This window comes from Kogia breviceps, chromosome 12, assembly GCF_026419965.1.
Source record: "Kogia breviceps isolate mKogBre1 chromosome 12, mKogBre1 haplotype 1, whole genome shotgun sequence".
Taxonomy (NCBI): Eukaryota; Metazoa; Chordata; class Mammalia; order Artiodactyla; family Physeteridae; genus Kogia; species Kogia breviceps.
This window is the reverse complement of record NC_081321.1, coordinates 9,856,193-9,884,148: the sequence shown is the minus strand read 5'-3', so window position 1 is coordinate 9,884,148 and position 27,956 is coordinate 9,856,193. Positions and strand designations below refer to the sequence as shown.

The 27,956-nt window shown below is 43.1% G+C and overlaps 1 protein-coding gene across 3 annotated transcripts in view; it reads left to right on the top strand.

Moving 5' to 3' along the window:
* The window catches only part of GRIN2B (glutamate ionotropic receptor NMDA type subunit 2B), a 422,513-nt gene that overhangs the window by 214,885 nt on the left and 179,672 nt on the right, over nucleotides 1-27,956 (top strand). For 2 of the 3 annotated variants that reach the window (XM_067008755.1, XM_059081259.2), the window contains one exon: nucleotides 26,383-26,981. In XM_067008755.1, coding sequence (XP_066864856.1) covers nucleotides 26,383-26,981 — 599 coding nt within the window. Of the gene's footprint in view, nucleotides 1-26,382; nucleotides 26,986-27,956 lie in introns of those variants that run through there. The other variant, XM_067008756.1, reaches the window with a different exon arrangement.

Sequence of the window (27,956 nt, the reverse complement as noted above, 5' to 3'; positions counted from 1 at the left end):
CCCACTTTGTTGATAAAAACGCTGAATAAAACAGGATTCTATCCTTTGGTTGTCCCCCAGAGACCTCCCTGGAGCTTGTTTCTCCACCTTTTTCTTTCCACCAGGATTTCATAAGGGTCTCTGTGGAGTGTCCTGCTGAAATATTTGGCCACGTCTGTGGTCAGAACGTATTCCTTCTTGAGAAGAATAAAATATAAGTGCATACTATGTGAACAAAATTGCTTCTCTCTTTTTTATTTCCTCCTTTTTTTTCAGGCTTCACAAATCATGCCACTTACATATGCCAAAGCATCTTGTATGTTTCTTGGCAAAACCCACTCTTACAACACCTTTTCTGAGTCCCCCCCAAAATCTATTTTTCTCTATAAATAATATCGTACAACCTGGTTCTGCAAATGCTTTTGACCCTAGATTATTTCAGACTCTTGCCTTCTGACTTTCTCCTCCATCATCAGTTCTCCTGCCGCAAAGCTTTGTAAACGTTTGCCCTCTGCTAACAATTTCACGCTCAATAGAACTGGGTTCTTTAGATTCCCTTCCCACCATTCTGCATGCATCCCTTGATTCCCAGCTTTTCAGTCATTAATATTCCCAGTTCTCCTGGCATCTGCAGGGTTGTTTTTAAAGGACTTTTGGGAAACATGGTGCCTCTGCTGTTTCTTGTGATTGAAATGAAGTCAAGGCTGGGGATGGACATGAAACGTGCTCATAGGCCGCATAAATAACACCCTGTAACATTTGGGAGGGTAAATCACGGTGAATGCTTTTCTCTGGCTGAGCCTTCATGAAATACTGGCTAGAATTCAGACGTAGAGATAAAACTTGCTTACATAAATGAGGAGACTGGTTTAAAAAAGTAGTTCAGTGGTGAATAAGGATTCAGACACCAGGTAAATAAAAAATGTACTTCTCACTGTGTCTGTACTCGGTTGAATTCACTTTGTGTTATGTTTGGTCTGTTTCGGCCAGGGTGGACACCATCTAATTAGTTATTAAAGACATGGGACTGTTCTAGGTCTTTATTTCTCCACCCGAAAAAAGGGCAGAGGCTGGACAACAAGTTCCTCGCGAGAGAAGTTTATGGATGTGGCTACTATCCCCGTTCTTTTGGATGTTGAATAACAAGTTGGAAAATGGATAGTAGTATTGGGAGATGAAAGAGCAGCATAATGCTGGTGATAACCATAGCTAACGTTGGATGAAACCTTATCATGTTCTAGGAACAGTGCCTTCTCACTGAATTCTCACAACAGTCTTACGAGGCGTGTACCATTATTATCACGTTTTGGCCGATGAGAAATTGAGGCACAGATAAATGATTTACCCAAGACTGAGCAGCTGAGAACTGGTGGAGCTGTAAGTAGCTGAGTTAGACAGTCTGGCTGTCCAGCCAGCAGCCACTAGCCCCGTGAGGCGATCAGCACTTTCCATGTGGAATTGAGATGTGTTGTAAACACAAAATAGGTACCGGGGATCGAAGACTTCGTATAAACTAGAGAATGCGAATTACCCCGTTAATAACTTCTGCATTGATTACACATTAAAATAGCATTCTGGATACATTGAGTTAAATAGTGTATACAAATTAAGTTCACCTGTTTCTTGTTACTTATTTTACTGTGTCTACTAGACAGTTTCAGATTACCTAGGTAGCTCACGTCGTATTTCTGTTGGGTAGTGCCGTTCTAGAGCTTAACTCCCAAGGACTGCTGTTTAGCAACAAACAAATACACTGGAGTTTTGGTAATGTCCATAAAGTTAAAAAGGAATGAAGAGAGTTACAGGGCAGAGCAGTTTGGTTAGTTGAGTTGAGTTCTGCAAGGAAAGGAGGCTGCTGGTAATATATGTTATACCTGGACTCTGGAAAGGCCCCAGAGTCGATTTGGGGTAACTTTGAAGGAATTGATTTCTCCCTACAATATCTGATCAAGAGTAAATTGGTTTCCCAGAGACCAAAAAAATCCCAGGGCACTGGTCTTAATCACTGGCCAAAATCAAAACCAAAAGTGAACAATCAAGTTCGGGTCAGGATGACCAAAATAATGGGTTCCGGTTGATTTTACAAACAGGGAGGACTGGGGAGAGATGGAGCATTATTTTCAGCCGATAAAATGGGATCGAGTAAGATTGTCTCTGATGACTGGCCAGGCTTCAGCTGGTGAGCACTGGTGTAGTTGTACATCATTGAACTGTAGAACCACTCCTGGAGCAGTCGGTAAAGAGCAGCTGCTCTGAAGCCTTTGAGTGCACCTGCTCCCCCCTCCAGCCTCTCCCACAAGTCAGCGGAAGGTGCCGATGCCCGGCAGAGCCGGGGCCCACACCCCACTCCGTCTCTGAGGCCACCTTCAGTTCTGGTTGGCTGGCGGAGGTGTCAGTTGCTAAATGTTTTGAATATTATTCATGCTTAAGGGAAACTATAAACCTGTAACTTCTCTATAATTCTGTGTAACTTGCTCCATCATGTGTTATAAGATGACTAGAGAAAGTTGTATTCTCCAGAATACCTTTTAGAGAGACTAATCTATATTTTTCAGAATAAACAACTTGAAAAATCTGCCTGGGGTAGAAGCTGAGTTTGAGGGACTTCAGAGTGGGAGAAACTGTTCTGCTTGATCTATGAACAACTACATGAGTAAGATAGAAATAAAAACATATATATATGTGTATTTTATATGTATAATATGTACATAAATATATATGTAATTTCCCAGAATAGGAGGACGATGGAGGGGCACAGGGTGTGGACCAGCCGTGGAAATGGGACCGGCCGCTCCAGCAGTGAGGAGGCCCTTCCCCAGGTCTACCCAGATCTTATGTAAAATTACTAAGCTCACAGGTAGATGAAACAAGTGGATTTTTCCCCCTTTATGTAGATACCAGTTAAGGCTGGACTTCAGATTTCCGTTGGTCTGGCTGGAGTGGACAGACAGGGTGGACGTGGGAACTGGAGACAGACTGAGAGAAAGTCAGCCACAGGAACTGTAAGAAGTCCAGGAAAGATGCTTGAGTGCGCTAGCCTAAGAACTGATACTTGGACCCAAATCAATAAGACTGCCCCAGAGTAGGCAGGCACCACCTGAGCTGCGGGCTCCAAGCATATACTTCGCACCTTAAATTTATCTGTTGCATGTCTTCTGAAAGTCAGTGTTCTTTGAGGAAGGAGAACAAAGGAGAAAGGCTAATGAATGAGGAGGCTTTGGAGGAGAAATCGTTCCGGGTTCCGGTGAGGGGAAGGCACCAAATGATGTCGCATCTTCTCTCCTTTAGGGGTCTTTTATCCCAGCCGCTGTGGCTCTTGCAGCTGCTGTTCTTGTTTTGCTGAGGGCTAGAGAGGGTACTGCACAATACCTCAGGCAGTGGAGATAATGGACTTTGTTTAACTCTTTGTTTAACTCTTCTGCCGCCTTTCCTTTCCCAGCTGACAGGTCTTTCCTGCAGTTTCCTGGCACATGTGAGGTGGGCTGAAATTGACATGGAGAAGATGAGGTCCCGAGGAGGCTGGAAACTCTTGAGCAGTCAGGATGTAGACAAGAGTTTGGCTAAGTGATCACTCTTGAGCAGAGGAGTGTGCTTAAGCAAGTTGAAGAGAATATGCTTTTGGCTCCAATTCACTCCTATTCTTGGCCTCAGTTTTAACTCTGTTTTCTCTGTATCGACCTTCTGTTCTTGGGACCAAAAGGGGGCATTCCAAAGGTGACTTGGGCCGAAGTATCCACATCCAGTAGCTGTTTTGACTCAGGTTCTTCTTTTTCTGCTTCCAGGTCAGGTCAGAGATGAGGCCACCAGGTTAATGGAATGGGGCTCAGGTTTACCTTGCCTTTGAGAACGGTGCACCTTTGGGACCCCCATTAGCGTGCCCTTGCTCCCTCCTTCCACGCTTACCCTCCCCTCCACATCAGTGTACATTGCGCAGCACAAGCTATAGAGCTGAAGCCGTGTTTGTTCAAGTACAGAGGCGGGGAGGGGTGTGTGTGAAAAGAAACAAACTCTATGTAAACTTTATCTTATTTTATTTATTTACTTTTAAAATTAATTTTTATTGGAGTCTAGTTGATTTACAATCTTGTGTTAGTTTCAGGTGTACAGCAAAGTGAGTCAGTTATACATATACATATATCCACTCCTTTTTAGATTCTTTTCCCATATAGGCCATTACAGAGTATTAAGTAGAGTTCCCTGTGCTGTACAGTAGGTCCTTAGTTATCTATTTTATATGTATGTGTCAATCCCAGTCTCCCAATTTATCCCCTCCCCCTATATGTAAATTTTAATTGGGGGACTTATTTCTCATCTCCTTCCTTTCCTTGCCTGCCTTTGGTAATCGTGTTGATCTCACTGTCTCTTTCTCTTTATTTTGCTCTGTATTCCTCTTTCTGCCTTAATGTTTTCAGTTTATTCTCTTGGCTCTCTTCTAATCCATTCCTGCTCCACGCCCCCCCCCCAAACTTTCCTTAGTATTAATTTAGTTTATTTTTGTTCTTTCCCAATAATATGACAAGAAATGAGCTAGCACATGTGCACTGTAGCATAAGATCGTTTCAATTTGTTCCCCTCTCAGTAATTTTCAAGCAGTTCCCATTTTCTACCTTTTAAAGTCCAAACTCTGCAACCAAAATTCCCATTTTTCCCACTTGTAAAATGGGAATACGATTTGATGTGAAGAAAAATATGTGTGGCTCATACACATGAAAAATATTTAACCTCACCATAATGAAAGATATGAAAATATCTTTATAAAAAGCAATGACATATTTTTCACCTACCAAATTGGCAAAATTTAAAAAAATATATTAACTATGGAGTATAGTGAGATCAGCACTTTCTTACACTTTGCTTTTGAGAGTGTGAAATGATACAACGTTTTTGGAAAAGAGTGTAAAAATTCATTAATGACTTTTAAAATTAGTATCCTTGACTGACTCTTTCCTAATTCTTCTTCTAAAGAGACTGTCTTCATGACATCAGATATTCAGACAGAAGTACAAACAAACATATACTTTTTAAAAAAATTTATTACATTGAAGTATAGTTAGTTTACAATGTGTTAATTTCTACTGTACAGCAAAGTGATTCAGTTATACATATATATATACATTCTTGTTCATATTCTTTTCCATTATGGTTTATCCCAGGATATTGAATATAGTTCCCTGTGTTATACAGTAGGACCTTGTTGTTTATCCATCCTATATATTAATAGTTTGCACCTGCTAATCCCAAATTCCCAGTCCATCCCTCCCCCTTGGCAACCACAAGTGTGCTCTCTCTATGTCTGCAAGTCTGTTTCTGTTTTGTAGGTAAGTTCATTTGTGTCATATTTTAGATTTCACATATAAGTGATACCATATGGTACTTGTCTTTCTCTTTCTGACTTACTTCACTTAGTATGATAATTTCTAGGTCCATCCATGTTGCTGCAAATGGCATTATTTTATTCTTTTTTATGGCTGAGTAGTATTCCACTGTGTGCGTGCGTGTGTGTGTGTGTGTGTGTGCACACCACATCGTCTTTATCCATTCATCTGTCGATGGACACAAACAAGTGTATTCTTTATAGTACTATTCACTAAGCACTTACTCTGTGTCCATCACGACACCATGTGCTTCAGAGGCATTATCTCATTTACCCTGTGAGGTAGGTGCATTACTGACCCATTTTACAGATGAGGAAACCATGGCGAGAGAGGCTAAGCAACTTGCTTATGGTAACAGCCTGTTGGTGATATGGTCCTGTTCCCACCTAGACAGTCTTACCACAGAGCTCCTGCACTTAACCCACACGGTGTAATGCAGTATAGTGCTTACCTAGTATGTTATTTTTCTGTTTACCTTTTGCTCCTCTGCTCGGCCCCGTGAAAGCTTAGGCAAGTAGCTCCTGTCTCTGTCCCTGGCCTCCAACCCAGCCTTTGGCATTTCTTAGGCACTTGATGAATATCTGCTCAAGGAGTAGCCTAATTGAACCTTTATTGTCCTCAGAACCAAATCCTCACTTAACACTTGAACTGCTCCCACCACTAGAATTGGCTTCTCATCCTGTTAGTACCTGGTCATAATCATCACCACCACCACCACTGCCACCACCGTCCTACTTCTCCATCATGAAAATTATCCTCATTCATGATCATGTGTCATCCCTTCCCTTACTAAGCCCCATAACATTTATTTTAATTCACCCTGTGATAATTACATTACACTTTGCATTATTGTCACTTGTACATTCCAGGTGTCAGAATTTTGGTCAGGGATAGTTTCCCATAGCTTATTGCATCCTCCTTAGTGCCTAGGACAGGGCCGTTCACGTCGTGTGTGGTCAGGAATGATTAAATGCATATTATGTCTTTAGCAGTAAATAGAGAAGGCTAGACTATACATAAAACACATCCCCCAACTGGAGCTCTTGATAAAAAGACTTAGCAAAGCACTGTAACATCGTGGCACCATTTTGAAAAATGATATTTACTATTACTTTGTGCGTTAGACTCGGCAACGTTAGTAACCCAGTGGGCGTCAACTCCTTCTTCGATGCCCCTGTACCCCAATGAAGGCCTGTAAGTCATTAAATACCTGCTCTAGACTCCAGGATCCCACGATTCCCATTCTCATTACTCCGTTTTCTATCTCAGGGATGAGCATTCTCTGACTCAGGTTGGCTCGGAACCACATTGGCTGCAGAGCGTTGGGCACATGAGCTCTCATAGCCGTCTGGGTGTTCACCTCTCACCTCCTTACACGTCACCTTTTTCACATGTTGATTAAAATCCCACTAGCAAAATTAACTAAATCGAACCCAAAGGGCTTCAGTCTTTATCTAATCTGTGTAACTAGTTTTGTACCCATTTTGTGCCAGTCATCAGCTTGGGTTAAAAGAAGGGTCACATCTTTTATTTTATTTTTGCCGTACGCGGGCCTCTCACTGTCGCGGCCTCTCCCGTTGCGGAGCACAGGCTCCGGACGCGCAGGCTCAGCGGCCACGGCTCACGGGCCCAGCCGCTCCGCGGCACGTGGGATCTTCCCGGACCGGGGCTCGAACCCGCGTCCCCTGCATCGGCAGGCGGACTCCCAACCACTGCGCCACCAGGGAAGCCCCCCATCTTTTATTTTTAAATTTACTGTTAAAAGTCCCTCCTACCCGTATTATCAGGAAAAGCAAATTCACCCTCTGAAGGTCTCACTAATATCCATGCCAGATTGTTCAGGAACACGAGGAGTTTACTCAGGCTATAGATCAGCCTCATTCTAGACCTCAGAAGGAGAGAGGACTGGATGGTCTGAGCAGCCTGCTTAGTAGACCCTGCTTGGGTTTGGTTTGGTTTGGTTTGTTGATCTGGTTTGCCTTGGGCTTACAACGCTTCAAGTTACATTCATTTGCTCATCCACTGTTCCCAAGACGGGGTCATTGTCCTGGGAGGTCTGCCGCTGAAGGACTTCCAGCTTCAGCCCTTATGCTGTGTTGAAACTGCTCCTCCTCCCTGAGCCTCTCGCCCCTTATAAGTTGATCTGGGTTCATGTCGTACATTCCCCATTGCCTCATGGCGAGTTCCACCATTTTCCTTTCCTGTCAGTGGTCTCAGTCTGAACTATATCAATCTACAGAAGAGTGTCTAGTAACTTTGAAGGAGTTTGGGGGTATCAATCTGTTTGCTCCCAACAGAATCCTTGACTCTGTATTACTTCCTCCACCTCTTCTCTGGAGATCAGTGTTGTCCATACCAAGAGGGATATACTTTTGTTATGCCCGAAAGTCTTCTTTTATTTCTCCCCCAGGAAAGGAGGTGTTTGTTTGCCTTGGGGAGCTTCTTGGGAGGCTGCAGACTTCTTTCCAGGTCCATCTTAATGAAGAAGCAGACAATGTCTTCTTTTACTAAACAATGTTAAGTTCTGTCTCACCATGACCTGCCTCATGTGTATTTAACAGATATGTACTCTCTCTCTATAGATCTTTCTGTGCCGACTTCCTTCTTCCTTTTGTGCACCTGTGCACACAATATCGTGCAGGTGCGTGCATGCACTAGCTCACAGCCGAGAGCACACTAGCTATGTCAAGTGATGTAAAAGTTGAATTTGGGAAAAACAAGGAAAGTGTGGGTCTTTGAGTAGAGAGAAATGTGTCTCTTTCATAGAGCCTGGCAGTTTCTACGGGGCTGAGTGGGAGGGAACCGACCAATCCTGTGTTTGTGAGTCACTGGGTCACTGGCTGGGCACCTGGTAACACCGGTCACTTCTGCAGTTCTGACCATCCTCTCTAACCCAGCACCCCGGCGGACTGCAGTTGTGCAAGAGTTCCTACTCTGCTAGTGTTTCAGTGTGAAATTCACCCACAACTGTAATCAGTGACATCTCTGGACCCTCCCAGAGAATGGGTCCTAAAGTGCTGATTTCACCACTGAGGACGTGGGTATGAATAAAGGTTAAGACTTTGCTGAGAATACATTAGTTAGAGGCCTGGAGGTGGCTTTGATGATGAGGAACAGTGTTGGAAAGTGTGATTATTTTTTAGACTTGTGAAGATATTTAGAAATTAGTTGATCTGTGAAAGAAAAAAAAATCTGTTACAAGGCTGCTATGTTGCCTGTGATAGAAATGTACTATGTCTTAAGTGATTCAGGTATTTAGAATTTCAATTTATTATTTCTGCCTTATCTCTGCTTGCTTTTAGTTAGGTATTTACTCCATGCAGACATGATTTAAATACTGCTTTTTTCTCAGTAAGAGTTATTTTGCATACTTTATGTGTGCGCCTAGAGAGTTTTATATTCTAAAATTTTGACTGGCGGACATTAGATAGATATTGACTTTTATGAAACAGTAGAATGAGTATCGTCAGTGGGCTGGTGAATGTTGTTCTGATCGGACAGTGAGAAGCAAGAAAGAGGCAAGAGTATGTCTCTTGGGCTGGAAATCATAGTACTGTCATTCAGTCGAGTGAATGACCGAAGTCATGGGAAGAATCGGTGGGACCTGCATCAAGACCCGAGAAGGTAGAATGTTCTTACACATTCAGAAAAGGACAACCTGGGAGCTCAGCTGTTCTGGGTTGTATTGACTCTCCAGCCAACCTTGAAAGCTGTTTAATCAACTATAACTGATGCTTAGGCAAGAAGGACAATAAAAATGATGATGAAGATACCAACTTAACCCGTTTGTAAATATGTAAATATTTATGAAATAAAACTTTTCCTTGCCTATGTTGTTGGTCATCGTACGTGGTAAATAACCTCACACTTACTGAATCTGAGAATTTACTCTGTGCCAGGCATTGTAGTGGCCACTTCCACAGGTATTATTATCTCATTTGATCCTCTTTTTTAAATTTGAATTTTATTTTATTTTATTTTTTATACAGCAGGTTCTTATTAATCATCTATTTTATACATATTAGTGGATACATGTCAATCCCAATCTCCCAATTCATCCCACCCCCGCCATTTGACCCTCTTTACAACTCTATAAATTAAGAATTAGCACTCTTGTTTTCTAGAGGAAAATAACGGTCGGATAAGTTAAATTACAGTCTCAGGTCACACAGACAAGAAGTATCCAGATTTGGATCTGAATTTCTGATTCCAAATCCAGTTCTTTTTCCATAGCCCTAGTATGCGTTTTCTCTTCTTGTACTTACCGCTTTGTTACCTTGACTTCTTCCTTCTAAAACCATGTAAGTTTATAAAGAGCAAAATCTAAATTTTAGATTTTCACTTAGGGGTCATTGTGAAGTGGTGGCTATGGGAAACCAGTTATCAAAATCACAAAGAAGGATGGGGCATCTGGGCTTGAAACCCAGAGACTAAAAGTTTGTAGAAATCTCTAGAGGTCAGGGCCCCTTATTCTTGTCACACAGAATTCACCACAGAATATCTGTAGACTATTATTCTCAGGAATAAGTAACACATATCTATCTTTAAGTGTGGTTAAAATAGAGGGAGTTTGCAGTTTGTACATTAGGGGGTGTTGAGATGCTAATGCCAAGGGCTAAATTGATGTTTGACCTTTAATCTCAATGCCAGCAAATATCTCCATAACCTCCTCCCACTTACCAAATTTCAGTGAAGTCGATCAAATATTCTGGAAGCTAGTCTTTTTGACAGCTACTCAGCCACTGTTTCACAGAGGGTAATACCCTCAGAATGAGCCAAATTTGGTCAAAGTCAATGAACGCTAAGTTCTTTTGAAGTGATCATGGACAGATAGGTCACTGTGAAATGCCCGATAATTCAGAAGAAACAGAACACTGACTTTCTCTCCTCCTAAATTTATAAGGATATAGGAAATGATGTGAACAGAGTGCACACTAGCTTTATGTGCAATGAGTAAAAGTCGAAGACTGGCATGAATTTGGCTTCCAGGGCATATTGATAAAGTTCTTGAGCTTGCAGGGCAAGATGGGAGAAATTTCATTTCTTGTAATGCTGGAGACCGGGATGTATTAAAATTTTAGAAACCAAGAGCCATGTTCAGAGTAGCAGAAATTAAAAAAAAAAAAAAAAAATAGAACTCCAGGTAAAATAAATAGCTTACTTTCTGAACTGTTAGCCTCCCGCAATGCCTCATAGAGGTTTGTGTGGGTGCCAGTGGCCTCGGAGCATGTGGGGCAGCTGTCTTGTCGCCGTGAGTGGCGTGGCTCTGCTCTTCCTATTTCATCGTACGTGGACAGTCTGCGTGTAATAATTTGAGTTACCTGACGTCATCAGCTGGCTTTTGCTTTTTTTCTTTTGGGAGCATATTTGCAAGCAACTTACGGTTAACCCTTTGAATGCCTGTGAAAGGTTTGTGGTTTTGTTAACACCAAACATATCAAAGAAGGAAGCTTAACCGAGTCTGACTCTAGAAGTCACTCACTGAGCAACATGGCAGCCCTCTACTAGTACATATTTAATTTAAAAAAACACACAATTAGGTATTCAAGGAGTTTTACTGTGACCGGATCAGGAGGATCTTTGCCTTTATGGGAAGGAGATGAGAGGGGAATCTGGGAGTTATTCTCCCTTACGGTAGGAAAAGATTAAGAAGCTGAATGACAGTTCCCAGTGTTGCTTATCAAGTTCAGGCCAAGTGTTCTAAGAGAAGTTATCCGTCTGAGGGGTGGTAGTGGTGGGGTTGGAAAAGGCCACATGTAAGCAGCAAGATTAAGGTGGTTTGAGCTCACGCAAGGAAAATGGTCCCACATCCTAGGAGACTAGAGAAGAATTTAGTTTATCTATCAGGCCCAAAATTTGAATTTTAAACACAATAAAAGTGTAAAGGATATCAGATACACATCTCTAGTAAGTCCCTTATTTTATGGTCAAGGACCTTAATTTTTAAAAATGGAATGCTGCGACTTGGAATGGGGATATTTTCGTGAATATGTCTGAGAAAGTTGAATTCCCAGATTACCCTGTAGCCTGTAAACTGGCAGAGGTTTTTATTACTTGCTAAAGAAGAACCTCTCTCTTGCTTTTCCTGATGAATGTGGAGAAGTACAAGCATGATTCACTTTTAAAAATGCAACTGGGCTTCAGATTTAAAATGTCTGTTCTCTGAAAGGTGTTGCTATAGAATAAAAAGATGCCAAAAAAAAAAGAAGTTGAGTGAGATGAGCTTACTCTTTGTCACCAAATATTTGAATATTAAGAACTTACTATAACTAAGCGACTGATTCCATAGAGGTCCTTGGTAGGAGGTCTTTTGGGGACTCTGTCTAGATAGTTTGGATAATCTTTGCATCATTGTGGAACTCAGGAATATAAATACAAGGAAATATTTTCTTATGAGCCAAGACAGCTTTCCTTTTTGTGGGAAACATAACTTGCAAACTGAACTGATTAGTTCTAGTAACTTTGTTAATAGGTTATTGCATATGTAACCAACATAAGCCTCAAAATACAGACAAGGACATTGTGTCTCATTCCATTTACACCTGGAAGAAGCACCCCACTTGTTCAGATGTGTCCTTTTTTTTTTTTTTTTTTGCAAAAGGCGGGAAACTGTGTTACTGTGTGAATTCTCAAGGATGCCATTGCTACTCTGTATTCATTTAATTTCATGGAGCCAAGAATAAAAGCAGATCTTGAAACATACCCTTGCTTTATTAGTAGGCAAATAAAATTAAAAAGAAGGTTATGTTAATTTCAGAGACATGGAGGGGGCTTTGAGAATGGATAGCGCTTGCGTAGTTGTCTGTGCCTTTTTAAATGAATGGGGCATAGAGACTAATAAAGTGAACTGAAGAAAATTTGGTGTCAGGCTGCTTTTGTGAGTTGCTTGGATTTAATTTTGCCATCGCAGGTTATCTTCATGCAGGGAGCCCTGAGGTAATTGATTGATCTCCCGACTGGTGCACACAATTATCGAAAACTATTGGAGGATCAGATGAAAAAGGCCAGAGTAAAGAAAAAAAATACATGGAGAGAAAGGAAAGACTAGCTTTTCTGAAGGAACACTGAAAAGAAATCTTAACAAAATCAATTTGCAATCATTTGAAGAGAAGAGGGTTTTTTAACTGGGTAGCTTGACTTCATAAAGGACAAGTCCTGTCATACTAATCTAATCTTCTGAGATGAAAATGAAAGACTGGGTAGATCAAGGGGAAAGATTTATATATAATTCATGTAGACGGTGGAACGCTTTGGACATGTTACTGTATGGTATTTCCATCGGCCCTTACACCGCTGCCTGAGATAGCGGGCGTCAGAGGCTTGTTATCCACCTGAGGACAGATCTACGGCTGCGTGCAAGGCCAGTGTCACTTATATTTCTGTCCATAGTCTGGTATTTGGATTAAAATGCGTGGGCGTTTAATTTGCTCACCGCACAGAGCTGGTGGGAGAACCGGCAAAGAAAGAGCTAAGTAAAAAGAAGCTTAAAAGAATATAGCTGTCCAGCCACATTGGACCTCTATTCTCATCATTCTTATGACACATATTCAAAACCTCATGTTATCATTTAACTTAAGAAAGCCATCAATTATTCTGTGTATTTTGATCTGTCTTCCAGCCGGCCCGCTCTGAGGATGATGAGTTATACTTTGTCTCTACTTCCCACAGCACCTGCATTTAATAAATCCTTGATTGATTAGCAAACAGCTAATAAGATCATAAAGAACCGGTTGTATGAAGTCCAGTAAAAGAATACCGTAGGGTGATAACATGGACCAGATCCATCACTGGTTAGCAGTGCAACTGTGCTAGTAGGTGGATGTATAGGGGTGAAGCTTAAGAACTCATGAAAATAGTCTCTGTACTATACTAGGCGGGGGTTAGACTTTTACTAGATAACTGTGATCATTCTGTGGTTCACGATTAAAACAGGAGGTGTAGATGTTTCAGATGGGAGCCGCAGCGCTGATTCATGGAAGCTTGAGGATGTGTGGGGCGTGGTTAAGTCCACTCTGAAGTCAGACCCAGCTAGATTCTCAGACCAGCAGTGACCCTGGGTGAGTTTCTTAACTTCTCTAAAGCTCACTTTCTCTATTGATAAACAGAGAGAGTAACAGGGCTTACTTCACAGGGGTATGAGAATTAATTGACATAATGCATGTATAACCGAGTACGGTATAAACTCAATAAATATTGTACTAAGAAACATAATAAAGGAAAGATAAAGGGGGTTGTGTAGGCTAAGGCAGAAAAGGCTGAGAGTAAGTGTAATTATAATCTTTACACACAAAACAAATCACAGACCATCGTCTAAGTTGACATCAGCTTAATTTAGTTCAATAGAATTTTTGAGGGCCTTTCACCGAGGAAAATGTGAGAGCCAAAGGGCTTCATCTGCAGCATGATGGAATTGAGATAGACATAGGGAAGATTTTCTGAAAGTCAGGACTGCCGGACTCACTGGCCTGTATATCTGAGGAAAATTGAGGAATATTCTTTGAAGGCTTGGAAAATAATCTGGTTCCACCCCCACATTCTCCTAAACTGGTTTAACCGTTGTCCTATTCTGAGCTGGACTAGTGTCTTCTCAGCTGCTCTGGTTAATGTGTCTTCTTTGAGGTGCCAGGCTGGCATTATTTAACAGAGAGTTTTAAGCTGCGCTCGTACAGGGTTAACATATTGGCACCTTCCAAGCAGTACCAAATTAGCATCAAAATGTCCTTGCTGAGCCATCAGGATCCGCCATTTTGTTTTTGTTAGCATGGATCTGAGTTCACAGCCAGCTGATGCGAGCCTGAGAGGTGAGTGGCTTTACTGCCAGGTCTAAAGATAATGAGACCAAGTAAGAATCATACTTGTCAGGGGTGATTCCTCCATAGGCAGAGGCCCCACTGTGAAGAATCTAGATGAGAGAATAAATGTGCCCGGCGTCTGATTGTAACAATGGCTCTGTACCCCAGAGAGTCTGATGAGCATGCGTAAAAGGCTAAGCTGGAAACTTCTTTGTTTGAAATGCCAGCTGACGTTTTCTTTTAAAGAGCTCGTTTTCTCCTCACATGTTTCCATCAGAGGAAATGTATTTAGGTGAAATGTATGAACTGTAGAAATGTAGGAGACCATTGAATGTGGTTTAAAAACAAGAAATATACAAACTTCAAGATAAGACTGTATAGATGGGCAATTCCTGGAGCTGCCCAGCTCTCCTTTTCAGGCAGGATCTCTGCCAACGTTGATGCCTCCCTCGAGTGGCGGCCGCTGCTCATCCCCGCTTGGCCAACCTTCCAGAGTCAGGTTGAGACGCTGACAGCATTTCAGCGACCCAAGGCCCCGGAAGGGAGAATGGAAACGTTGGTTGGGCTAAAGGTGTAGGCCAGTTGGGACGTTCCAATGGGGTCTTTATCTGTGGAGCTGGGACTGAGGGCGAAGAGAGTCAAAGAAGGAAGAAAGCTCAGCCCGGGCTGCGGCGCCCATCGCGGCAGTGACGACGTGGCCAGGGATATTGGCAGGGTTGCCGCTGTTCCGTCGGGGCGGCGGTTAGGCCGGGCCAGAGACGGTGTGATGCTGGGCTGTGTTGGAAGCGGAATCCACAGCATGCTGTGTGTGCCTTCTTGGCCAAGTATTCCTTCTGTGTACAGAGAGAGTAGTGGGTGTCTTCTGGGAACGTGGACAGGATCGTGTGGCTCTCCCTGTGTCAGGTGAGGGGCACCGGGTGTCGGTTGCGGCCGATAGTGTCGCGTACTCAACGGGACCTCGTATACACACGCCTCCCAGCGCTTGAGGGAAAGAAAATGAAGGGTGAGTGGGTAGGAACTCTGAACTCTTAAAGAACCCTTTTTAGTGCTTTTACCCAGCAGGCACAAATGAGGAATAAGCAAAAGTGAGAGTTGAATAATTCTGGAAAAGGAGAGCAATTTTCAGTATAAAGTGAACCAAGAAAATCTCAAGTAAACTTAGATGTAACCAGTCAAACACTGGACACCAGTTTTTGCCCTTTTGCGCGCCAGGCATACTGGGATCTGCACAAGGAGTCTAGGGAGAGGCTGAGGGCTGGTAGGACTGGACTTAACCTTGTACACTGCCTGCCGCAGGTAGCAAGCTCCAAGAAACCTACTTTAGGCCAAATAACACCCTCGGTGTGACTCAGACTGGTGTGGGAATGCAGGGGTCTGGTACAAGAGTGGACAAAGCCACATAAACTTCTCACTGTTAAGGGTAGGAAGGGGTGTCCAACCTCTGTTGGCACCTGCAGATAGAGGCAGCAGGGTCCAGCATCAAGGGGGTCAGCGACTGTGCAGGATAGTTGGAAGTTCTGAGTAGGGCTCCTCATCCAATAGAGACTGGAGTAAAAGTCAGGACACGTGGAAGGACTTTGGTTGGTCACATGGTTAGTCTGTGAAGGAGGAAGGCTTCTTCCGGGCGGGCGCGTCTGCACCCAGCAGGCTCACATCAGGTGCTCCAAATACTGGGCTTAGAGCAGCCCAGTCAGCTTTAGACGATGATGCTGGTGAGGATAGGACAGGGCCAGTTCTGGTTTAAAGGTTGGCAGGCATGCCTGGTGGCTAAAATTCTAAGGCCTACCATCGAGCGAGGCTGAGCCAGGCAGGTGCTGACAAGCTGTTGAAGATGTATATATATTTTTAATCTGCCTGTATGCAATTTTATTTTCATATCTGGAGCCCTTCAAAATGCGATGCCTCTTTTAGACGGAGGACCAAATTGCTTTGGGACAAGTGAATAAATTCGAAGCCGCGTTAATTGTGAACAGCCGTCCTTGGCTTTATGTGAGGAAGTAGCAATTGGTTTCTCAATCCAGGGACCTGGGGAAACAGATCACTGATGTTTGCTGAGAAAAACTTTCTCAGGAAACTTCTTCCTGCCACTGGAGGCAACGGCTTGTTAACCTGTGCCAGACCTGTATGGTCCAAACTCTATAATAAATTCAGCAATGCTTCATCTTTCTATATAGAGCAGGGACAGGAGGACAGAGGACCTTTTGCTTTCCAGAGATCTCTTGCAGAGACCCACGTGTATGAACATAATCACTGTAGTTAGAACCAGTGCTTTGTTATTTTTAGCAACAAAAAAGGTACCAGCGCCCTTTGCTTCATCAAATACAAAATGCCTTTGCTCTCCCCTCCCTCTCCCGGGCATCCCCCCCATTCTCCGCTCCCACTGCTATGTGAATGTGGTGCTCCGAGCAAATACATATACGGAGATGGGAATGTTTATGTATTTGAAAGAAACGTCAACGTCTTCCTTCTGAAAAATGCTGCTGGTGTGTCAAGTACCATCACTGGCCTGGACTTCACCTTGTTCTTTAATAACGATCACAGTTCTTCTGTAAACTCTACCCTCTCAGCTTACGGTAAATGGAAAGATTTTGATAGTATTGGATTTTGGATTTAGTATTTCATACCTCATGAAAAAATTTTTGTTTTCCTTTGGTTGTATGGTCTAGTTTTACGATGCCCTTCTTTTTATCTATGAAATGCCCTTCTTTCTATCTACGAAATGCTCAGATCTATATTTGTGTTGATCACACTTGATTTTGTAAACTTGTCTAAATAAATTTAGTCTGATATTGATCATCCTAATTAATACTGTTAGTTTAATATTTATCTGTTAGTTTAATATTTATCCTATATTTTCCCTATCTGTTTCATTTTTTTCCAACTTTTCCTCTTCCCCTACCTTCTTTGCTTGCGTTTACTTAAAAATACGTTGATTCAGTCACAGAATGTGATTGTTGCTGAACTTGTCAGCTCGCTCTTTTATAGAAAAGAACCTCTTAATAAAAATACAAGTCGGTCCATCTGAGAGTTGTTTTGATGTGTGTAATGGCACAGGCCATAGTGAGGGATTTTAATTTAAGATGAAATGTAAGAGCCTTGTTAAGATTTTGGCATCTTGATACCTTCCAGAGGAGGACAGGCACATTCCAGAAGTTCTCTTGGTATTCTGCAGGCCTTTTGCTCCCTGACTTACTTCTTCAATTCTCTTGGGTATCTTAGCAAGAGGGATAGGCCTTTTTATTCTTCTCCTCTTATTGCCCTGTCTGTTGCTTGTAAGCTTTCTTCTTGCTATAAAATCACCTCTGAGACCTAGAATAGGAAGAACTTTGTAGACGTTCTCAAAGCAAATACTTCTAGTTTGTTTCTCAGCTGTGGCTTAAATTCAGCAACTGAAGCACATCCAAGAGGGAGACTCAGGGAAGAAAACGGGACAAAATTCAAGGAGAAAGTTAAATTATCTTCTGAAAGAGCAAATAAGAAAAAGACTGCTGGCTTCTGGCGGAGCTGTTTAGTTATCCAGAATGGCTCTTAGACTAGCTCGATCTGCTTGACTATCTGTTCATGGGCTTTTGAAAACCCAGACTGTTCTCCTTCGTGTGCCATGGTTTACAAAGAATGAATCTGGCAGGAAAGATCATGATTCTCCACCGGTGAGTTCCCTTTGTGTGTTTCAGGCATGATATTTGTGATTAATGGCGAGGTTGGAGAACGTCGGGTGCTTTTTTCCTTCTTGCAGGGCATTGCTCACAAAATTGACACTATCCAAACCCACCCTAAATAGCTACCACCAGTCTTAGTCACCCGAAAAAAAAAAAAAAAATGATGGTGGAATCAGAATTTATAGTCACCAAAGAGGGGGTCTCTTGGAGTTAGGTCAGGGAGAGAAAACCCTCCCCTCGTGCTGGGAGAGGAAAGAGATTTTGTCCCCATGTTCTCCTTCTGCTTTGTGCTCAGCGTGGAAGAAGTAAAGAAGAAATACCCAGGACTAAACCAGCCGGAGTGAACCTGACCTCTTAGTCCATCGTCTTCTACACTTGCCTTCTAAATCAGATGGTAGTGGAGAAAGTTTTCAGCAAAAGCCTAGTGATTCTAGACTTTTGTCAAACACAGATCCTCCTTAAGAACTGAATTTAGAAGGAAAACAGCAGGACTTTTTTACTCATATACTAGGAGGAAGGACTTGGAGAAAAATCAGATTTATTTACTCTGAAATTACTTTAATGTCCTAGCAGGCTCATAATCCCTATGATGTTATACATTACGAAGATTTGAGTAGTGTGGGAAACTTTAAAATACTAGAGAAATATATTATCAATTCTATAGCCAACAAAAATAAACTAGATTTGAGAATTATCTGGTTGAAACATATCAATTGCCACGTTTTTTAATTGAGGTGTAATTGATATGTAATGTTATATTAATTTCGAGTGTACAATATAATGATTCCATATTTGTAAATACTGTGAAATAATCACAGTAAGTCTCGTTACCGTTCGGCACCATACATATTACAAAACTTCCTTTTCTTGTGATGAGAACTTTTAAGATTTACTCTCTTGGCAATTTTCAAATATGCAATACAGTATTATTAAATGTAGTCATCAGGCTGTACATTGCATCCCAATGAGGTATTTATTTTATAACTGCAAGTTTGTACCTTTGACCCCCTTCACCCATTTCACTCACCCCATCACGCCCCACCTCTGGCAACCACCATTCTGTTCTCTGTATCTATGAGCTTGGCTTTTTTGTTTGTTTTGTTTTGTCTTGATTTGTTTTGATTCATTTGTTTTGTTTTGTTCTTTAGAGTCCACATACAATGAAATCATGTGGTATTTGTCTTTCTCTGCCTGATTTATTTCACTTAGCATATTGCCCTCAAGGTCCATCCACGTTGTCACAAAGGGCAAGATTCCATTCTTCTCTATGGCTGAGTAATACAGAAGCAAAAATAAACAAGTGATACTACATCACACTAAAAAGCTCCGCCCGGCAAAGGAAATCATCAACAAAATGAAAAGGCGGTCTACTGAAGTGGAGAAATACTTGTAAATCATATATCTGATAATCATATATATAAAGAACTCATAAAACTCAATAGCAAAAATAGAAACAATCATTAAAAAATGGTCAGAGGACTTGGATAGACATTTTTCCAAAGAAGACATGCAGATGGCCAACGGGCACATGAAAAGCTGCTCGACATCACTAATCATCAGGGAAATGCAAATCAAAACCACAGTGAGATACGACCTCACACCTATTGGAATGGATATTATAAGAAAGATAAAACATGACGTGGAGAAAAGGGAACCCTCGTGCACTGTTGATGCGAACATAAACTGATTCAGCCACTATGGAAAACAGGGTGGCAGTTCCTCAAAAAATTAAAAATAGAACTACCATATGATTCAGCAATTCTACTTCTGGGTATTTATCTGAAGAAAATGAAAATACTAACTAGAAAAGATACATGAACCCTCCTGTGTTCATTGTCGTATTATTTACAGTAGCCAAGATGTGAAACCAACCTCAGTGCCCACTGATGGATGAATGGATAAAGAAATTGCGAATACACACAGAAACACACACAATGGAAAATTACCACATTTTAAAATTCAACAAATATTTACTGGGAGTCCACTTTGGGCCAGGCCCCATTCTAGGTGCCGAGTTACAGCAATGAGCCAATAAATGGCGCCTTCACGGTGTTTACGCTCTAGTTGACACGAAGCATACATTCATAATAAATACATCACGTCGTCTGTTCGATGGTGATCAACTCTATGGCAAAAAGCAAAAGCGGAGCAGGATAAGGGGGCTCGGGCCTCCCTGCGACAGGAGAGGGCGGCTGTAGCATCGCATTGCGGGGTCAGGTTTGGGCTTTGTTGAGAAGGTGAGGTTTTAGCAAAGACTTGAACCTGGTGTGTGTGCTAGCCCTGTGAGTGAGTACCTGGGTAGCTGGAGGAAGTGTTTCAGGCAGAGGAAATAGCTTGAAATAAAGGTCTGGAGCGGGATTGAGTATATTTAAGAGCGGTCAGCGTGCTTGGAGGAGAGAAAGAGTGAGAGTCGGAGGATGTGGGATCTGAGGAGCAGCGGGGTCCGAATCAAGGGCGTTGGCTTTTTCCTTTTAGGGAGTTGGGAAGCTGTCGAGGGTTTGGGGCAGAAGGTAACTTACACCTTATGATTTAAGCTTTAAAAGGATCATCCTGCTTCTTTGTTGCGCATGAGACTGGGGCAGAGGCAGTGGGTCCAGTTAGCAGGCCCTTTCAGTGATGGGTGAAGGATGAGGGTGGCTCAAACAAAGTGGGTTAAAAAAAGGTTGTGTTCTAGATACCTTTCGAAGGTCAGGCGGTCACGGTTTCCTGACTGATTGGATGTAGGATTCCAGAGAAAGAGAGCGGCTGGCAGAGGAAGGGCAGAGTTGCCTTTAACTGAAATGGGAAAGGCCGAGCTGAGTTTTGGAAATGTTGGAGATGTTTCAAAGATATCCAAGCGGAGCCGTCAAATAGGCAGTTTGATGTACAGGTTGGAAGTTTGGGATGACAGAAGTGTGAGAGTGATCAGCATGGAAAAGAGATTTAAAGCAAGAGACTGAGTGAGATTTCCCAGGAGGTGAATGTCGGTAGAAACGAAATGAACACCAAGGATTGACCCTGGGGCACTCCAGCTTCGAAAGGTTGGAAGGAAGAGGAGGAGCCAGCAAAGAAGATGGAGGAACAGCAACCAGTAAGGTAGGAGGAAAATCAAGAGAATGTGAAGCCCTGGAAACCAAGGGAAGAAAGCATATCTTGGGGCAAGTGATCACCCAAGTCAAAGGCTGCAGATGGATGTTGGAGTTGGCAATACCAAGGTCACCACTGCCTTTCACAAGAGGATTTCTAGAGGAGCAGTGGGGTCAGAAGTCTGCCTGAAGTGGGTGCAAGAGAGGAGTGGGGAAGAGGAGTTGGAAGAAGTAAGTACAGATGATGCTGTCATGGAATTTGCTGCAGAGAGGAGTGAAGAAGTGACTGGTACACTTTCTGCCTCTCTGGCTGGCTCCAAGGTGGATTCCCCTCACATTTTGTAGACGTGCACAGCTCTGCGGGCATACCTCATTTCCGTGAAGTGGCTATGTGCCATCAGTGTCGAAATTTGGAACCGGTTGAGATCATCAAGGTCATTTCAGTTCATCTCCCACCTGACAATGGAATCTTCTTTGTAATATTAATACAACCAACATTTAAATTTTTTTCATGTGCCACCTAGGGATCCAGAGATGAATAAGGCACAGTTCCTGCTCTTGAGAAACATACCTTTTTTTAATGGGATGAGGCAGGCATATATGCTTCCCAAGAGAAAAGGGAACCTTCTTCATACACTCTTGGTAGGAGTGTAAATTGGTGTAGCCACTATGGAGAACAGTAGGGAGGTTCCTCAAAAAACTAAAAATAGAACTGCCATATGACCCAGCAATCCCACTCCTGGGTATATATCTGAAAAGAACAAAATCACTAAAAAGATACACGCACCCCAATGTTCACAGCAGCATTATTTACAGTTGCCAAGATATGGAAGCAACCTAAGTGTCCATCAGCAGATGAATGGATTCACTGTGGTATATATATATATACAATGTAATACTACTCAGCCATAGAAAAATGAAGTTTTGTCATTTGCAGCAACATAGATGGACTTGGAGGGTATTATGTTAAGTGAAATAAGTCAGACAAAGGCAAATACTGTATGATATCTCTTACATATGGAATCTAAAAAATACAACAAACTGGTGAATATAACAAAGAAGCTGACTCACAGGTATAGAGAACAAGCTAGTGGTTACTAGTGGGAAAAGGAATGGGGGAGGGGCAATATGGGGGAGCAGATTAAGAGGTACAAACTGCTAGGTATAAAATAAGCTACAAGGTTATATTTTACAACATCCTGGGGAGTATAGCCAATATTTTATAATAACTATAAATGGAGCATAACCTTTAAAAGTTGTGAATCACTGTATTGTACATCAGTAACTTATATAATTTCGTACATCAACTATACTTCAATAAAAAACTTTTAAAAATATATAAATATTATGACAGAGGCATGTATAAAATACTGTGAAAGCACAGGGGAAAGAGAACTAACTTGACCTGGGGAAGTTAGGAAAGATGATATGCATAAAAAAGCTGACATTTGAACTAGGTCTGAAAGATGAGCATGACATTTTCCAGATGGAGTGCTGAGGAGAATCCCTTTATCAGATAATAATCCGGCTCCTTTTTGAATGTTTATAACTACAGAGAGCTCCCTACCTTGTGAGGCCATTTCATTTCAAATAGCTGTAATTGTTGCAAATGTACTTTCTACATTGAGCCAAGCAGTGCCTTTTACGATTTATGCTCATCGGTCCCGGTTTTCTCCTCTGGAGCTAATGGGCAGAGACTTACCTTTCTACCATATAGGTCACTTCTATATTTGAAAATAGTCATCTCTTTTCCATGTTGAAAAAAGGGAAATGGATAAAGTCTCCAGCTGCGTTCCCTGGGAAGCTGACCTGAGACTAAGTTGGTGGACAGGAGGCTTAGGAGGGAATGCTCTTGAGATCAACACCATGAAAGGAAGGGAAGACTGGGCAGGAGCGGGCAGTGAGAGAAATAGAGGTGAGACGCAGTACTAATGGAGGCTCGTGGGAAGTTCTGAAGGGAGACTCATCCTTCAGAGTTGCCTGGAAACAGGGCAAGAGGACCAGGTCTTTAGGCGCCATGACCACCGGTCACTCAATGCATTCTCCCTCAGGAAGGGGACGTGACTTTGGGCCAGGTGGTTCTCTTCAGCTGACACAGCCCCCAAAGTGGGATGGCAGCTGAAACCAATCGCTAGGGGCACCGTCAGCAGCTGGGGTAGTTAATCCCTTACGCCTGAAGTGGATCTGTAAGGGATCTCAGTGATGCAGAAGAAGAATCTCATGTTCTGCTAATTCTTTAGGCAGCTATTTTCTGAGACAGTTAACAGAATGAAAAAAAGTACCTGTTTTTGTTTCTCCTTATTAGCGAATAAACACCCTGAACATCAACGTGATGAGGTTCACCGCAACAGTCCCGGACTGATGGGGACTGATGGCCAATCGCGTCTTCCCCGTGCTAACTGCACCTTTCAGTCATGAGAGCCCTTTACCTAGGACTGCTTTAAGGGGCTCTCGGGGCGAGTTGAAGAAGTACATTTACGCGATAAATTTGACTGGGAATCTTGCCGAGGAGGAGGAGACTGCTCCAGGGACCCCTGCACGTAACATTTTGTAATGACATTAGGAGAATAAAAATGCAGGTGTGGAAGCATAGTGAGCCGAATTACATCTCCCTGTCCTTCATCCTAGAAGACGCAACTTCTTGTGGTGATCGCAGTGCATGCTGGGAGCCTGCAAAGATGGATGCCTGGCCACCAGTCCTTTCCTCTCCATGCACACAGGAAGATTGCTCTCTGATCTGTGACCATAATTTGCAAAGCCTGTCACTGCTTACAACTTTCAGTTAGCCCAAAGCTTTGTTGAAAAAGAGCTGTTCCATTCCCGATGACTATACACCAGACTGATGTGTCAACTAAGTTAATAATGCTGGACCACTCACGATACCGGGAAGCATTTGCCCAAGCTATAACTTTGTCTCTTGATTCCTGTTTGGTTTCATTAACCTCCCCTCGGTGCCACGGATAAACTGGCCGTGTGAGGCATCCTTATTTAACGAAGGATTGTCAAGATAAAATGGTTGAACTGGGCATTGACGGGCAAAGAGGGATCCGAAGAAGGATGATTGTGGAGGAAGAGAGAATTAGAAGGTTAGATGGGGATGTGGTGAGGGTTAGATGGAGCCATATTAATTTTTCTCTTTTCTTTCACCATATATTGGCTTTCTTCACATAGTAGCTGGCGGTTTCTTTAGGAGCTCATTTATAATTGTGAGAGAGCTTTAAGAGAAGACTAAGAGAGGAGAGGGTCAGGTTGGTGTATAGTAGACTGGTTTTCTTTTAAATTCAATCTCATTAGCATGGGCTCATTTACTAAGGACCATCCCGCTCCCCCCTCCCCATGGGTTTTCTTTCAAGGCTATCTCTAGCTGTGTATTTGAACCAGCTGTGGTTTCACTGTAGATGGAGCTTTGTGGGTATTTAAGAACCTCCTTGTGATATGTTCATTTATCATAGAATGGGTAGACTTACTTTGTTTACAATGGGGATCCCTCTCATCCTAAGCCTGTGCATTTTAAGGTACATTTAAAAGCTTTTGTCACTTTGTTATGTCCACTGGGCTGGTGAAAACTCAAGTGATAATACATCTCATTTGAGAATCCCCCAAATCCCCTAACTTAGCTGGAAGTAACAAGGAAAACAAATGGCTGTCCCTTTAAAGTGATAACCATTCTGGGTGAGTTGTTCTGTCACAGGGCCTTCCTTTCCTGTTGTTGTGGTTCTCCGTGGGCCCCTGACAAGTCTTGTCATAATTAAGCTTTGTTGTCCTGGATTCCCACTCTATCCTATGACCTAAAGACAAGGTCAGCGTCACCTGAAGAGCAGTACATAGTGGCATTGAAGTAGAAGACCAGGAGCGGGGACTGGCTACATAGGAAATCATTGTTGTCCCCGGAATTAATTTCCATTCCCTTCCCACCCATTCTTGATGCCCCACCCTCTCTGCTTCTCTGAATTCCAGTGTCCTACCAGGCTCCTCCTTGACTGTATATTTAAGCCAGGGGAGGGAGCCATTATAAGCACCATTTTACCCTTAGCAGAAAGAACTGCCCCCAAACGACTAGGCAGCTACTGTTTCATTCTGGATCGCTTGCGGGGAGCGTGAAGAGTTCCAGCCACGTGAAGCACACACAGCTCTGGCAGAGCCTCGAGGGGCTGGCAGCTTTCGTTGCCGAATCAGGGTCTTTGGACACCAGCTGGAGAGTTCCCAGCCTGCATGTTATTTCAATAGTGGGCGCCCCAAAAATACTCAGCAGTTTCTCAGCTGTACAACAATGTGTTGCTGAACTAAGAAATCACTGCATCATTTTGTTTAAAAGCCTGATCTCTTGTAACCGTACTTTGAAGCGCTAGTTTGGGGGATAAAAAAGAACTGCCCCTTTGAATTAGAGACACAATTTTGTTAGCTCGGATTGTTATAAAATGGAGATGAGCCATCAGATAGGAGATAGGGGCCACTGACGAAGAAAAGAGATGTCATTACCCGGGAGGAAGTCAGGGGAAAATGGACTGAAAGAGAAGGACAAGGCTGAGAGGGTCCTCATTGTGTGGTTTCAGATTCTTCTAGCTGTAAGATCGAGATAAAATGCAGGGCTTGACATCTTCAAACAGCAGGTGAAATACAGCTTAAAATGGGACACACTTAAAATGGCTTCTCCCTCAAGAGGTGGGAGAAAACATAAGATGCTTAGAATTGACGGAGGGCTGTGTGTAATACACAGGTCAGACGGAGACCTGTGGCATTATATAGGTAAGAGAAAGAACAATCCTTTCTGTGTTGTTCTCATATAAACCTTAGTCATATATGACCTTGAAGACAAGTCATTCTAACTTGCAGCTGACATGTACTACTTGTGCATTACTCCACCTACATACCTCATTATCAGAGTAGAAGACAGACAGAAAATGCACTCTGCATTTCACCTAACAATTATGTCTTTATAGAAAATCTTGTATTACAGCACACTTCCCTGCTAGCCATACCTGAGTACCGCCCACCTGCTGGGCGACTAGAGGTAGATTTAAGGGCAGATTGATGGCATTTTGGATTATTCACTCCGATTGAATAATACATATCCCCAACTGATGAATCCGAAAGGCTCAAAGAATGGAAAGTGTGTGTTTGTGTTTATATAACTCATTTGACAGCAAAACCTGACCTGAACTGACATGAGGCCGTTTACAGCCTTCATCCCACTTTATGTGACTCTTCACATGTTTTGCTCTAGAAACACTAACATATTTGATTTTACGAAGCTGCCTGAGCCTCTGTAGTAGCCCCAAGGATTTCAGACAGGAAGAGTATAGACCCATGTCGATTTTCTCAAGAGGAAGGTTTTAGGAAGGAAAGCATTACAAATGTTTGCAATTTAAACATATCCAATTTTAAAGGCATTATGTGGAAAAAGTAAATAATGAACACAAACCTTTGTATCCAGATGGTCCAAACTCTCCCTCACCATCTTCGTTTTGATTTTTCTCTCTCTTTTTCCTTCTCTGTGTTTTTACTGCTTTAGGATGAATCCTCAATGTTCTTCCAGTTTGGCCCATCGATTGAACAGCAAGCTTCCGTGATGCTCAATATCATGGAAGAGTACGACTGGTACATCTTCTCTATCGTCACCACCTACTTCCCTGGCTACCAGGACTTCGTAAACAAGATTCGCAGCACCATCGAGAATAGCTTCGTGGGCTGGGAGTTAGAGGAAGTCCTCCTGCTGGACATGTCCCTGGATGACGGAGATTCTAAGATCCAGAACCAGCTCAAGAAACTTCAGAGCCCCATCATTCTTCTTTACTGTACTAAGGAAGAAGCCACCTACATCTTCGAAGTGGCTAATTCAGTAGGGCTGACTGGCTACGGCTACACGTGGATCGTGCCTAGTCTGGTGGCAGGGGACACGGACACGGTGCCCTCGGAGTTCCCCACCGGCCTCATCTCTGTGTCCTACGACGAATGGGACTATGGCCTCCCTGCCAGAGTGAGGGACGGAATCGCCATCATCACCACCGCTGCTTCCGACATGCTGTCCGAACACAGCTTCATCCCCGAGCCCAAGAGCAGCTGTTACAACACCCACGAGAAGAGGATCTACCAGTCCAACATGCTGAACAGGTGAGTGTGGGGGGTCAGGGGGGGCTTCCGGGACTGGGTTGGATGTTCAGAAACTGGGAGGAGCAGTTCAAGATGTCTGAGGTTGAAGGCTGGTCATTGGGATGGTGATCGTTCGTGATGGTGGGAGATCCAGATCCAAAGCTCGCTGCGCTCGGTTCTTGTCCTGAGAAATGCAAAACATCTCCCTCTTCTTGGCCACTTCCCTTGGGCCAGGTCTCACGCTCAGCGTTTTGTGTGTTGGACCTCATTTAACCCTCAAGGCAACAACTCTTATTAGGCAGCTTTTAAAAATTGTTTCATTTTATAATACAAGAGAATAGGCTTGTCTGAAGTCACGCTGAAAGTGAGAGGTTCAGTTAGGAGTTGAACCCAGGTCTCTCTGATCGCTACACACCTGATCACTGTGCAGGATGACACAGGCATAGAAATGAGGGAAGACCAGCCCCCTTACCTTTGGGACGCTGCTGTGCAGACAGGGAATGGGGAACAGGGGACATGGGTCTGTGGGCACAGGAAGAGGATTCGTCCCTTGGTTTATAATCTGCCTTCGCTGAGCCTCTCTCTGCCTTTGAGATGAAGTGCTGGTGTAGAGGCAACTTCTACGGTGGCCGTGAGTCTGGCTTATTGACGGAGAAGAAGGTGTGGGTGGAATGCTGCTCCCCTGACCTCACCTCAGAATCCAGCTATGATGGCAGCACATCCTCTTAGGGCCATTGTGTGACTGAGTGGGGTAGAAAATTCTATACTGTGCTTTTGTGGTTTTGTTATTCGTGTAAAACTGCTACATGCGTACACTGTAAAAATTCAAACAAGGGCTTCCCTGGTGGCGCAGTGGTTGAGAATCCGCCTGCCGATGCAGGGGACACGGGTTCGTGCCTCGGTCTGGGAAGATCCCACATGCCGCGGAGCGGCTGGGCCCGTGAGCCGTGGCCGCTGCGCCTGCGCGTCCGGAGCCTGTGCTCCGCAACGGGAGAG